This window comes from Pogoniulus pusillus, chromosome Z (assembly GCF_015220805.1).
Source record: "Pogoniulus pusillus isolate bPogPus1 chromosome Z, bPogPus1.pri, whole genome shotgun sequence".
NCBI lineage: Eukaryota > Metazoa > Chordata > Aves > Piciformes > Lybiidae > Pogoniulus > Pogoniulus pusillus.
The window spans coordinates 82,329,095-82,344,027 of NC_087309.1; the positions used below are offsets into that span (position 1 = coordinate 82,329,095).

At 43.9% G+C, this 14,933-nt stretch overlaps 2 protein-coding genes across 2 annotated transcripts in view; both read left to right on the plus strand.

Annotated features, from left to right (window-relative positions):
* Positions 1-6,447: 6,447 nt before the first annotated feature.
* CKS2 (CDC28 protein kinase regulatory subunit 2) lies at positions 6,448-9,720 on the plus strand. Its single transcript, XM_064140523.1, has 3 exons — positions 6,448-6,570; positions 7,956-8,083; positions 9,199-9,720. The coding sequence occupies exons 1-3, from the start codon at positions 6,512-6,514 to the stop codon at positions 9,249-9,251; spliced, it is 240 nt and encodes a 79-aa protein (XP_063996593.1). The 5' UTR covers positions 6,448-6,511; the 3' UTR covers positions 9,252-9,720.
* Positions 9,721-11,468: 1,748 nt separating this feature from the next.
* Positions 11,469-14,933, plus strand: part of SECISBP2 (SECIS binding protein 2) — a 28,728-nt gene continuing 25,263 nt past the window's right edge. The window contains exons 1-2 of the mRNA XM_064176351.1: positions 11,469-11,532; positions 11,629-11,798. Of these exons, the coding sequence (XP_064032421.1) occupies positions 11,469-11,532; positions 11,629-11,798 (234 nt within the window). The remainder of the gene's footprint in view (positions 11,533-11,628; positions 11,799-14,933) is intronic.

Genomic DNA, 14,933 nt, shown 5'->3' on the forward strand with positions numbered 1-14,933 from the left:
TATGTTTCCCCTTTTTCCAGTCAGTGAGGACTTCACCAGACTGCCAGGACTTCTGCAGTATAATAGAGAGGGGTTTAGCAACCTCATCTGCCAGCTCTCTCAGTACCTGCGAGTATCCCATCAGGTCCCATGGACTTGAACACTTTCAGGTTTTTCAGGTGACCACAAACCTGATCTTCACTTAGGATGGGAAGTTCTTCCTTCCTGTCCCTGACATTATCTTCCATGGCTCCAGGAGTGTGGCTGGAGGCCTTTGCAGTGAAGACTGAGGTAAAGAAGTCATTGAGAACCACAGCCTTTTCCATATCACTTGTGGCCATTTTACCTGTTTCCTTTCTGAGGGGGCCCACACCTTCCCTAGTCTTCTTTTTACCATTCATATATCTGTAGAAATTATTGGTGTATATGTGTAAATAGTAGGGAACCATTTAGTGAAGAGGAGAGTGATTATGCTGCCTGCTGGAAAGGGCATATTTGGCCCTTTAATACCTTTATAAAGGTATTAAAAATTAAGACTGAATAGCAGGATGAAGATCAGAATGGGAGGAGGACTACGGAAAACAAGTGGGATCTTTTAGATTATTTTCCTCCCGCATTCTCCCCTCTACCACTCCCGCCACTGACAGCACCTCCCTTGGTGCCAACCTACAGACCTCCTTCTAAACCAGATCCAGGAGCAAAACCAAGACTCAAAAAGGGAGTTAAGAGTGGAATCAAGAAAAGTTACGGTGCTAAAGCTAGAACAGGAGCCAGATGACAGTTCAGAGAGTGAAGGGGAATCACAGGAGGCTACCATGGGAACTACCCTCCTGGAGAAGAGGAGGCTCAGGGGTGACCTCATTACTGTCTACAACTACCTGAAGGGACATTGTAGCCAGGTGGGGGGTGGCCTCTTCTCCCAGGCAACCAGCAACAGAACAAGGGGACACAGTCTCAAGTTGTGCCGGGGTAGGTCTAGGCTGGATGTTAGGAGGAAGTTCTTGCCAGGGAGAGTGATTTGCCATTGGAATGGGCTGCCCAGGGAGGTGGTGGAGGCACCGTCCCTGGAGGTCTTCAAGAAAAGACTGGATAAGGCACTTAGTGCCATGGTCTGGTTGACTGGATAGGTCTAGGTGCTACGTTGGACTGGATGATCTTGGAGGTCTCTTCCAACCTGGCTGATTCTATGATTCTATGATACTACCCAACTATATCCTCTATGGGAGATGCCACTGGGAGGAAATCAAGGGGTAATAGGCTATGTGAATGTTTCTTTGAAGTCCATAGAGGTACAGGCATTCAAGAAAGAGATGGGAAAACTTCTAGATGATCCTCTAGGAGTATTGCAGAGAGGTTTGAGCCGTTTATAGGTCCAAATACTTACACATGGGAAGAAACACAGTCCATCACAGGGATTCTCTTTAACTCAGAAGAGAGACAAATGATTAGAACAGCTGGGATGAGAATTTGGGAGAGGGAGAATCATCAGGGACTCCCAGGGGATCAAAAAATACCACTTGTTAATCCTAATTGAATCACAACCAAGCAGCTGACCAGCAATAAATAGCAAATTATAGAACATTAATAATAAAGGGGAATAAAAAAGGCAGTCCTTTGAGGACAAAGTAGTGCTAAAGCATTTAACACTAATCAAGAAAAAGAAGAATTCCTCATAGCCTGACTAAAGAGATTTAAAAAGTATATGCAACAGTATTCAGAGTTAGACCCCAACTCCCTGGCAGGTGAGGTAGTGTTAAATTTTGTCAGTCACTCCAACTGGGACATCAGACAAAAGTTACAGAAATTGGAAGGGTGGCAGGAAAAAAGTTTACAGGAATTATTAAGAGAAGCACAGAAGGTGTATGTTAGGAGGGATGAGGAAAAGGCAAAGAATAAGGCCAAGATCTTTGTGGAGGCAGTCAGGGAGACCCAGCAGACGGGGCAGCCAGAGAAAGCACAGCTGTATCTAAACAGTGGTAGGAGTGGACCCTGAACGAGGACCACAAATGCGCAGGCTGGGGAATGCTTTTACTGTGGGAAGCAGGGACACCTGAAGAGGGACTGTCTTAAACAACAGCAAGATCTGAAGACATTCCAAGAGGCAGAACAAGATCAGAGGGGTCAGGGGCTCCTCCTCCTGTGGGTAAATGACAAGACCGAGCCCTTGATAGAAGTAAAAATTGGACTCCAGGAGGACAAATTAATTTCTAGTAGATACGGGAGTGGAAAGATCAAGTATTACACAGATATCCCAGGGGTATAAAGAAGGAAAGAAGACTGTAAGGGTAACTGGGGCTAGCGGGGAAGGGTTTGAAGTACCAGTTATTAAAAACATGAAGATCAGGACTGAGGAGACAATCATTATGCAAAATCTACTTTTTGTACCTGAGGCAGGATGTAACTTACTAGGCAGGATCTCCAGATCCAATTGAGAATTGTAGTGGTGCCCACAGAAAAGGAAACGGTAGCGAAACCAGTGAAGTTAACAACTGAAGATGAGAAATGCATAAACCCAGGGGTGTGGGCCACAGATGGTAATTTTGGAAACCTACATATAGAACCAATTAAAATAAGGACCACAGATCCAGACTACCTGATAAGGATAAAGCAGTATCCCATCTGGTCTGAAGGGAGGAGGGGGCTAAAATCTGTAATAGAGAAATTAATCAGGAAAAGAGACCCTAGAACCTTGCATGTCAGTACATAATACACCACACTCCCAGTACGGAAAGGGGATGGCACCCACAGACTGGTACAAGACTTACCTCCTGTAAACTAGAGAACAGTCACCCAGTTCCCGGTAGTGTCAAATCCTTACACTCTGTTGAGTCATGTACTGCTAGAATATACTTGGTATAGTGTGATAGACATAAAGGATGCATTTTGGACTTGTCCATTGGACAAAGAAAGTAGGGATATTTTTGCATTTGAGTGGGAGGATCCAGACATTTGAAGAAAACCACAATTATGTCGGACTGTATTGCCCCAAAGATTTACAGAATCTCCTAATTTACTTCACCAACCCTGGAGAAATTATTGGAAACATTTGAAATATCTGAAAAGGTGGTTCTGGTTCATATGTGGATGATCTGTTGCTAGCAGGAAAGACTCAGGAATCAGTCAAGGAAAATACAATCAGATTGCCAAATTTCCTTGGAGATAGGGGTTTGTGAGTCTCTAAGCAAAGATTGCAGTTCACCAAAAAGGAGGTGAGATCATTTACTGGAAAAGGGATCAAATAAATCAGACCCGCAGCAGTCCTCAGGAATATTAGCCTTTACATCTCCCTGATCAAAAAGGGCATGAGTTTTGGGTTCACTTGAGTATTGTAGCCTGTGGATTTCAGATTATACTCAGCTGGTAAAATTTATGTATGAAAAACTTGCATCCTATACCATTAAATGGACACAGGAGGATGATGAACAGTTTGGTAAAGTAAAAAAGACACTGGTGACAGTGTCAGTCTTAAGCTTGCCAGATTTGAAATGTCCTTTCCAGTTATCTGTAAATATAGAAAAACAAGTGGCATATGGAGCTCTTACTCAAGACCGGGGAGGTCACCACAAGCCTGTGGTATACTTCTCAGAATTATTAGATTCTGGAAGCCGAGCTGGCCCACTTGCCTCCAGGCCATGGCTGCCAGAGTCTTGCTTGTCGAAGAGGCTCGGAAATTGCTTTGGGGAGCATTTTTACAGTATACATGCCACGGAGTGAGAGAAGTATTCTAGAGCAAAAGGTGGAAGGGTTGTAAACTGATGCTAGAATACTGAAATGTGGGGCCATTCTGTTACATAATGGGAAACTGAAATTGGCCATAACCTCAACAATTAATCCTGCCCAATTCTTGTATGCTAGTCTTGAGGGGACAGGAACATTAGAACATGACTGTCTGAGCCTTATACAAATGCAGACCAAGGTCCAGGAGGACTCAGAAGAAACAGAATTAGAAATAGGAGAAAGACTGTTCATAGATGGATTCTCTAGTTGCAAAGAGGGGAAGTGAAACTCAGGGTATCATGTGATAAATGGGCTAAGCATGGAGGTGATCGAGAGCGGGAAACTGACCTCAGCATGGCCAGCCCAAGCACACGAGCTGTATGCACTCTGGAGGGCTTTGGTGTGGCTAATAATAAGGAGGGAACCATTTATATAGATTCAAAATATGCTTATGGAGTGGTCCATAAGTTTGACAAAATCTGGAAAGAGCAAGGATTCATCAGCACCCAGGGGAAGCGCTTGATCCATAGGGAATTAATCAAATGAATAATGGAATCATGGAAGGGGCCTAGTGCGGTAGCTGTAGTACATGTAAAAGGGGATCAAAAGGGGATGGCCTTACAAATAAGGGGAAATATTCTGGCTGATAAGATAGCAAAGGCAGCAGAGGAAATAAAGATATTTGAAGTTAGGAGGGACACAGGGAAACTAACACCATAATCAGAGGTATTTAATCCCACAGAGTTACAAGTAATGAAGGACTTGGGGGCAAGTGAAATTGAAGGAAAGTGGTTTCTCAACGATGGATGGAAAACGGTTCCCAAGTCTGTAGCAAGGCAGACCTTAAAAGTACCTATGAATGCACTCCTTGGGGAAAACAGCCTCTTTGCGATCAATTTTTGAGACATTCTGCATATATTGGAATTTTTTATTTGGTCAAGCAAATTACCCATGACTGTTTGACTTGCCAGAAGGTAAATAAGAAGGCTGTGCGTCAAGTTCTGGTGGGGGAAGGCAGTTAGCCTACGGAACTTTTTAAAAGATCCAGGTGGATTACACCAAATTGCCTCAAGTAAATTGGTGGAAATATCTCCTCGTGATAATGGATCAGGTAACCCACTAGGTGGAAGCGTACCCTACTGCCAGGGCAACTTCCCAGTTTGTGACCAAAATGCTACTGGAACGAACTGTCCCTTGGTTTGGGGTAGTAAGGGAAATCAACTCAGACAGGGGTATGCACGTTACCTCTAAAATTGTAAGTGATTTGACCTCAGCCTTAGGAATTAGATGGGACTATCATACCCCCTGGCACTCTCAAAGTTCAGGACAGGTAGAGAGAATGAATCAGACCTTAAAGCAAACATTGACTAAACTAATGGTAGAGGCACAACTGTCATGAGTAAAGTGCTTTCCCCTGGTCTTACTCAGTATTAGAACACAACCCTGCACAGACACAGGGTTGTCTGCTTATGAGATGCTATATAGGTGACCCTATCTATTCCAGGAAGGAGGTGCCACACTAGAAATGTCAGATACCACCCTAGTTCAGGAAACTGCTAAAAGATTTGGGGAAATGAGGGTTCAAGGGTTGCTAGCTGCATCAGTTCCTTTGGGGTTTAAGATTCATAAGGTTGAACCAGGAGATTGGGTCTCAATAAAAAAGCTGGAAGGAAAGGGCCCTTGTTGGAAAGGGCCATTCCAGGTTCTCTTGACCACCGGGACAGGTCCCACAGGACCGATTTTTTTTTCTTCCTCATCAGAGCAATTTTCAGACAGATGTATTACACAATGACAGACAATACCTGTATTCCTGGAAGCACCACGAAAACAGAAAAGTAGTGTTTAATTCAGAGGCTCAGTAAGGAGGAGGCAGCAGCAGGCCGTAAGCTTGGGGCAGGACAGAGAATGGAGAGAGGAGAGCGCGATCACCTTTTCGGGCAGCGTTCTTAGTTTGCTTGTTTCATCTGGTGGGGCAGCTGCACCAAGAAGCATGCGGGTTCAGGAAAGCACATTTACTTACCTACCGAAAAAGTCCAATACCAAAACTAACGTTAAAATCCCAAAATACTATCAAGCTATTTGTTTTATCATGGCACACTCAAGTGCTGTGCTCTTCAACTGGGTGAGAACGTAAGCGGAAATCCTACCCACAGACCACAGACAGCTCTCAATACACCTATAACCCACGGCTGCACTGTGAGCGATCAGCACATTCAGAGCCCACAGACGCAGCCCGGCGCGAAGCAAGTTTGCAAACCGTACCCAGGTCCTGGGTATGCAGCAATACACAGTGGCATAGAGGCACAGGACACCTTTAATCTACACGTGAAACTTTATTAAGAGATGCCAGAAGGCCTCCGTACTGCGGCTTGCCATGAGCAACCCCCTCGCCACACGCCACCGCACGGCCGGCGCCAATCAGCCAAGCACAGACGCCGAGTACGACCCAGCAACGGCCCTACCGCCTCACGCACAACCGCCCGCAAGCACCGCCCGGCCCAGAAACCACTAGAACAGAGCCCGTGTGCAATAGCCCCGCCCCACCTCTTACGTAACGCACCCCTGCAGCTCTCCGGCATTGGTGGGAGGACTCGCGCTCCGAATCACGCGGCATCTCGCGAGCGTGGCTGCGCGGCACGCGATTGGCTGGCTGGGCCAGGCCAATAAGAATTGATATGTTAAGATTCAAACTGAGGGAGCGCGGAAGTGGACGGTTAGTTTGCTTTGTGCTGCTCTTTCTGTCGCTTCGTAGGTCAGTCGCCGCTCCTGTCGCCGCTGCTCCTATCGCCGCCGTTTCTGTAGTCGCCTTCTCGCCATGGCCAACAAGCAGATCTACTATTCTGACAAGTACTTTGACGAGCAGTACGAGTACCGGTACGAAGCTGTGGGAAGGCGCGAGGGGGGCAGCTAGAGGGGTGAGGAAGTGGCTTGTATTAGCCGGTTTTGAGCGGGGCCGCTTGAGCAGCTACCTCTCCTGGAGGCTGTGTGATGCCTTCAGGGGGTAAAGTCCGCTAGTGTTGTGACTGGCCTTCATGGGCTAGAGGTACTGAAAACCTGTGGAGAGGAGTTGTGCTTCGCCATGTAGTGGGCTTTTACGTAGCTTTCGACGCGTTGCGGGGAGGGGCGGGGGCGGATGTTTCGGATAATGGTCTCGGTGGGTGCTTCCAGGGCCACCGTTCGGTGCCAGCCCCAGCCAGCAAGCGCTGAGCGGAGTAGCTGAGAGGCGGTGGGCGAAGCCTGCTGCGTCTCCGCGACGCATCCGCTGTGGTAGAGGTGGTCGTGGGTAGCACTTCCGGCAGGGATCTCTCTGGCTCTGTTGGCGAAGCCCGGGTAGGCGGCCGCCTTTCGCCGCCCGTTTAGGTAACACCAGCGCTGACTGCGTCGGCTTGGACGCGGAGGCCTGGGGCCGTCCAGAGGGCGCTGACACCTCGATTTCTGCGCTGCTGTGAGCCGCTGGAGAACTCCAAACCTGTGTTCAGAATGCTCTACATGGGTATTAGTGTAAGTGGAGCTCTGAATGTGGATGGACGTATTTTTATTATCAACGCACTAGCTTTGAAAGCAGCTCCGAATGCCATGTTAAAATACAGTACTAAATAAATAAGGTTCATAAAGCCTCCGAGACGGTGCTCCACCTGCTACTTCTCAAAGCTATGCCGTAGCACCAGACAGTTCTGGATTATAATTGACCCTGCTTCAACTTCAGTTCTCTAACGTTACTTGCATGCACCCCTACAAATCAGTGGGCTTTGTCTAGAAATTTTAAGTATCTCTTTGAGCAGCTGATTCCTCAAAATTTCAAAAACAAGACTTGAATGCTTTGCTTTTGATTAAGTGATAGGAGAACCTGCAAATGTGAAGAGAAGGCGGTATGTTGTTCTTCTGACAGACCAGGCTTTTAATTGTTAGTATTCTGTCTTTCCAAACTATCATTGTAGTCGCTGCAAAAAATGTATTGTTGGTTGTGAAATGCCAGCAATCGTGACTTAATAATTATAAAAGCCCACAATTAATTTTCAAATAGCTAAGTATTACAGCAAGTTGCCAAAACACACTTTCATTAAACTGACATGATTAGAACATACGCAAAAAAAATATTTTAGGAAGCAGGTTGAGTATTTCAATACATAGAGGTTTAGTAGACAAAGTAGTTTTAATGGTTTCTGGGGCAGATGACTCACAGTCAAATTAGTGGTATTAACACCCTAGGCAAATTTTGTGGCATATGCATTGTGTGTGTAATAATTAAACCTTCACAGACATGTGATGCTACCAAAAGAACTTTCAAAGCAAGTGCCAAAATCCCATCTAATGTCTGAAGAGGAGTGGAGACGACTTGGTGTTCAGCAGAGTCTTGGCTGGGTTCACTATATGATCCATGAGCCAGGTAAGCATATCTGAACAGAATTAAGGAGAGTCTAAAATATCAAGAGCCTGTTTTTCAGCTGAACTGTGTAGTGCATGGCTGCTTAAGGTGTGGAATCCGTCTGAACTTCACTACTCAATTTTTTAGACTCATTCTTTACCTGCTGGCTATTTTAGCCATTGTCAACAAATGCAACATAATAACCTTCACATTTTCGCAGCCTTGCCCTTGGTATATATGATCAATTGGTAGGCAAAACAAGCCAAACTGGGAATTGTGCATACTTCTGCTTACAAAAACAGGCTTCTTGTGAGCTCTGGAATAATACTGGTTTATTAGTGACTGAACCAAACTTTATGTAGCAGCATGCCTTTAAACCATAGTTCTGACTTGCCTACTTTTTGTACAAAAAATTACTATTTCTGTCTAGATGCCCCTGTAGACTAGGTGCTGTATTAATGCTCTGAAGTGTAGTTTGAGCTCCACCTATCTAGTCTAGTAAAAGCAGCACTTAAAACTACTTTCAGTTAATGGCGTGAAAAGCTCTAGAAACTGTACCAGGTAGGATGTGCTGAAAACCATCATTCAAGGTAACTTACCATTGACAGGCCTCACTGAAAAAAGTATGGAGTTCCAAGAGTGAAGAAACAAGTGAAAAAATTAACCTTCCAGTATTTTGCTTCCCTTTGATACTTTGGAGGTCTTTACAATTAAGTCAAATCAATAGTAATGTAAGCAGCTGTGTACATTGGGGTCTTGATTGTTGATGCTATGATGCTCAAACACTACCAGCGACAGCATCATTAGGCCGTTAGTTTGTTATAGTAGCCTAATGTACAGACAGTACCAATATGAGTAAAAATAGTTTGTGTTTTTTACAGTACTTACTCCCTGTAAATATGATAAGCTTCTGGAATTGCCGTCATTTGGTATAAAACTTTTAGAAGGGCCTGATTGACTGTTGTAAAGTTACTATGAAGTTAGTCTGTTAATACTACATCTGGGACTGTACTTGTGGCCTTCTTAATCACTTTATTGTTTGACAGGGAGCTACAACTATTGTTTGAGTTCTTAAAGAAATTTTTGTAATAAGACTTGGGGGACTGACTGACAATTTCTCAAATTTCTTTCCACAGAACCACATATTCTTCTCTTCCGAAGACCTCTTCCAAAGGATGTGCAGAAATGAACCCTTGTCTCTACATCTTCTAAGTCTTCTGGAACTATCTATATGAGTGTATATATGTTAGTAGTATTCAGTGAATACTTTGAAAATGTACAAAACAGACATCCATACCTGTGCATGAGCTGTATTATTCACAGCAATAAAGCTCAGTCAAAGGCAATTCTAAGTAGGCTAGTATGGTGTTCAAGGAATGAAATTATCATCTTTACTATTGATGTAAGTGCTTATTTGACTTTTCGGTTAATGTTATTGAAGCTTACTTATGTTCTGACTAGTTGATTACTTCTTACCTATCTTTGGTAACTTTTGCACTCTGCTTTTCTGAAGTTAGCTTGTTTAGATGCAATGCCTCCTCTCTTTAGTAGTAGCAGCTAAAATGAAAACTTATTTTTAATGATCTCTAAAACCTACGTGACTAGCACTCTAATTCACTAAATAAAACTGGTTTTGTCTAACATGCTTCAGAAACAAATTGATTTAGTGAACCTATTTTGTTTCTCTTCAAGTTATTTTTCCCTTACAGGCTGAAGTTCCTAATCTGTTTTGAATTGGGAACTGCAGGCAATCTGAAAAGATGGAAGTGTTAGGAAATACTGACTAGCTTCTGACATGCCTGATTTATGGGATTACCTAGTTGATGTAGGTTACAATGGAATGGATTCTTCTGCAATTGCTGCTTGTCATGATATTGATAGGATGGAAGGAATGGCTTAATGCTTCATCAAGAGGCGTTCATAACAGATATTAGGGAAAAAGTCTTGACTGAGAGGGAGCTCAAGCACTGAAACAAGCTCACTGGAGGAGGGGGTAATGGCTTCAAGCCAGTTGGTATTCAAATGGTATGTGGACAACATGTAGAGATAGTTTGAGGTTGTCCTCTGTGAAGTCAGCACTTGGGCCTGATCCATTTGTTAGGTCCCTTCTAACACAGGATGTTTGGTGATGACTCAGTGTGAACTTACCTTAAGTAGACCTTAATATTTCCTAGGAATATTTTTATGCTTGTTTGATTTACTTTGGCAGTACGAGTTTATCTGCAAACTTCAATCTAAAGTTTCAGCCTGCACTTCTTGTCTTTCCTTTTTCTCCTCAGGATTCTAGCCTGATTTGCCTTTGTGTAGAAAGGAGTGGTTTAGAAATTTTGTCAAAGTAAGCAAAGTACTTTTCATGTGACAGAAATACCTGCTGGTTGTAGGACAGTATCAACTCAGTTTCCTTGCCATACTGATAAGCCAGGGCTGACACTGCGAAATGGGTTGGGCCTGGTGTAGAAAGTTACGCACCAGCAAAGACAAGCTACTGCATCGACTTGAGCTGACATGTAATAAATTGCATCAAAATGGTATTTGTAGCTGCTTGGGCCTCTGTGCCAGTAGCCATAGATCAAATTTCTTACAAAGGTGCTGCAGTATATTTGTTCAAGTAACTGTACTGGACCAGTGGGTGTGTAGTTAATTTCAACCAAGTGATCATTGCACTGGAAAAGCCAACAAAGCCAGAACATCTACATGTAGTAGCAAAAACATGCTGCTAAAGTACACGTCTTCTGTGTGTATTGCCTGCTTGTGCTTAGGTCATTACAATTAGAAATAACTAGCCCAGGGAAAATAACCCTCTGTCCTTAGAACGTTGCTAGAGGTGTCTCAGTGTTACTCTAATGGTCTGTAATAGGCTCTTAGCGCTGAAGTGTAGGACCGGAAGTTTTGCCCCTTTAGGCGCCTGCTTGTGATGCAGTGTCCCACTCTAAATCGGTAAAGATCTCGTTGAGATAACTCTTCCCCGGAACCCTGGAGTCCTGGACGGTGTCTTTATGCCCCATTGCCACTGGGGGTCCTTTAAGGGTTTTGTGTGCTGTCATCTGCAAGACCCTGCCTTTGCCCTCGTGTCCCTTCCGCTGGAGCACGAAGATCTGCATATCGCCGAAGGACGGCTCGGTTGGGCTGAAGCTGTGGATGCGCTATGCCTCTTCTCTCAGCTACTCAGCAATACCGCTTACAGGCCATGCCACGGCACGCTCGCTGACGCCTCCGACTCGCAGCCCCAGACGTTGCTGCTCAGATCCCGCCCCGATCTTGGGAGCCTGCGCCGTGGGGGGAGAACGTGGACCCAGCGCTTTCCGCTGTTTCTCGGCGTTAACGTCATCGCGGTGCGCCGCGGCGCCGAGCGCGGGTGTCTGGGAAGCAGGCTGCGCTGGAGGTGGGGTCCTGAGTCGCCTAAGCTATGTCTGCCGAGAGGTGGTCGGGCTCGGGCCGAGGCGGTGAGGTAAGGGCGGCGGAAGCTTCTGGTATTCCCCAGCTCCTCCCGGCCTGTTGCGTAACGGTGCAGAGCCCCGCCCCGCTTGGGAGCCGCGGCTAACCTGTCCTGGTGCGCTGCGCCTCAGGGCCCGCGGCGAGCTGCCTTCTATCCCTCGCGGCAGCGGAGGCCAGGGTCTGCCGGCGCAGACCTGCCGAGCGCTCCGTGGCCCAGCAGCTACCGCGGAGTGGGACGGGGATTTCCTACCGCACCTCCAATCAGCTTTTGGGTCAGAGCAGGAACCGAGGTGTAGCGCAGGTTAGTGCACGGCGAGCCACGGTGCACCGTCACTTGGGAGAGGAAACCCCAGATGTCACCTTTAGTGAGCTTGAGTAGGAAAGCCACAGCTTAAATCAAAGAGTAAATAGTCTGCTGCAAGAACACGTAGCTGTCCCAGTTGCTCTTAAGATGCGTGCGCAAGTTCAAGCAGCATGCATTGCACACGGGCTTAAGTGCTTGTCGGGCTCAGAGGCCTTGAAAGTTAGTAATTGGCTTGGAATCACAGTCTTCCTACGGGACACAACGGTGTGTTTAGTGAGTAAGGTGTTCTCAATAGTTCTTCCAGAATGCTTTATATGAATTACCTTCCAAGCTTATACTTTTCATAGTTGTTCTTGTAATTAATTCTGCCAGTTTCACGTTTTGCATGTCACTGTCGCAGTGGATATTTGGATCAGCCTGGTGAATTCAGAAGCAGAAGAATTTGCATTTAGGCATTTGCAGTTTGGACTGCCAGAACTCCATTGAGTGTTTATGATAAAAATAACTGCTGAGCCACTGGAAGATGTGGGCTGTTCAGTTTGTATGCTCAAACCTTAAAATTACTGTTCAAATATTTTTTAAGACACTTCTGTACCATTCAGTTATTGACAATGGCTTTGACAAGTGGAGAAAAAAAATCCCAGTTTCTGTGTAGTGTGTTAGAATACACAGTCAGCTGTAGCGTGTGTTAGGGTGAGTGAAGATGTGTGATACTGTAATGGCAGTAAATACTTTGAGTCATATTTCAGTATCTGTCTATATGTACATGTCCACGTTAAGTCAGTAGTAATTCAGAGCGAAAAGAGAATTAATAGATTTGAGTTGTGCAAAAAATGCAAAGCTTGTGTAAACTGAGTGTTCATTTCAGACAGGCAACCTTTGAACGCAAATATACGCAGAACCGTTATTGTTTAATCTTCCTGAGTTTGATTTTACAGTAGAGTTAATATGCATTGTGAGTTTTAGCTTGTATTGTTCAATTCTCAAGTGAAAATTCATATATTAATGGTTACTGCAGCTTGAGCAAGTATCTGTCCTTTCACTGACCAACCTTTATAATAACACTATGTTAAAAAAAAAAACTTACTAGAGCAATCACATTTCTCTTAGAATTTCTTGGATTTTTTTCTCTGTCTTCCTCTGTTTCCTTTTGGTGGGGTTTATTGTTTTGTATATTTTGTCAGAAGAAAGGAAACTACCACTTTTCTATGACAGTTAATCTGAGAAGGATGAGTATTTTTCATGTATGCATGTAGCCAAAAACCATTTCATTTCTCAGGGCATCAGTCACAGGTCTCTTGTTTGATGGCAGAGTTTCTCTGTTATTCATTGTGTGCTCCTTGGCCACTTGGCTTTAAAACTAATCACAGCTTTTTAAGTTGGAATCTCCTTCCCCTGTAATCAAATTTGGATCTTGCATGTGGTTTGTGTACAGAATGTGGAAGGAAACAGTAAGGGAACTTTAAATGCACATGTGGAGGAAGAAGGCAGGCCACAGACAATGTTGTGTTTTTGTAGGCTGTGATGGTTAAATGCAGATCATTCCTGACGTAAACTCTGAAGTGTGTTATACTTTTACATGTTACTATAGCATTTAAAGACAGGATTTAGTCTTTAAGGTTTGTCTTTTTGCAATTGTAATACTTGATGTGTTGTTACGCTGTACTTTCTGTTTGTTTCACAAGAGAAAGCCTACTGAAAATACAAAGAATCTTGATAACTCCAACCAGAAATGAGGACTATAACTGCAAAGCTGGCTAGCTTTGAAATTTGGAAGTGGGTACTGTCTGTGGTTTTGAATATTTGCTAAACCACATATTTTCCCTTAACAAAATTAGTTGTTTTTAAAAGCAGCATATAATGGTAAATACTTTAAAGAAGTGACATAGAATAGTTTTCTTTGAAACAGAGATTTCTTCTTAAACAAATTCTTTGTCAGCCAAGGGATGATATGGTAATCTAGGCAACAAGTATATGCTGCAGATCTGCCCCAGGATGACTTGTCTCTTCCTTGATGTCCATTGCATAGTGTTCTCAGAGATCCTGCCTTCTGTGAATACTCCATCTGCTTTTACTCACTTGATGTTGTTTCAAATGTATGTACAGTATCTGGCTCACAATACCATTCTAACAACTCAACATACTGTAATGGTTCGGGAATAGTCAGTGAATCTTCTGAACAAACATATCCAATCAAACAAGAAAGTAAAAATATTTCAAAGGTGAGCAAAATCAAATTAGATTATCCTTTTAAATTGATCTTTCTAAATGTTGGTTGTCTGTTCTTCTGATTATAATGAATGGCATTTAAAGTGGGTGGTAGTAATGTGCCCACCTTCAGATTTCAAAAATGGTAGGGAATTCTACAGACCAAATTAATACAAGTTTTCAAACAGAATTTTTGGAAACAGCTATTAATTTGTGAAATATCATTATTTTTTTCATTATTTGGGCTTGGCAGGAGGAGCAGCAGGTTATTTTTTGAGCCTAGTGGCAGCTTCCATGAACCTGAGTTAAGAGAAACCTGGTGTCTGTGACCAGGAGTCTGTATCTGTCACTGAGAGATTTCCAGGCCCTGCCACAGGTAGAAAACAATCCACAATAGAGTAGGAACTTATGTTGGTATGGAGAGGGAAAAAACGTTTGTATCAGAAATATTCTCTCTCAATCAAAAGCAAAACACGTATTCTGTAAATATATGTAATTTTTGAGCATGCTTGCTTGGGGATAAATTTCCTGAAACTTGGATAACATTTTCAAGCAGAAAATAGACAGTCCTCAAAATATGAAAACTGGGGGGAACAGGGAGAGGAGGGGAGGTATTTTCAACCCATTTCTCTCTCTGGTGAGACATTGTGTCTCTTTGATTTGTAAGGCGTTTGTTGTTTCTATCAGATTCAAGTAGTCTGTTCTCAGTCACATCTTTCTGGTGGGGCTTACTTCCTAGGCAGAGACCTTGCAACTTCATGGTGTAGAGAGGCCTGTATAGAAGAAATTGTAAGGTCGGTGTCCTAGGCACTCATTACTAGACGTAAGATACAGCAGCTGAAGACTTAAAATTAGTAGTCTTCTTGCTGATAATAAAACTAGCCACTGAAGCTGTCTGGGGAGATTACCTCACTGTTAGCACAG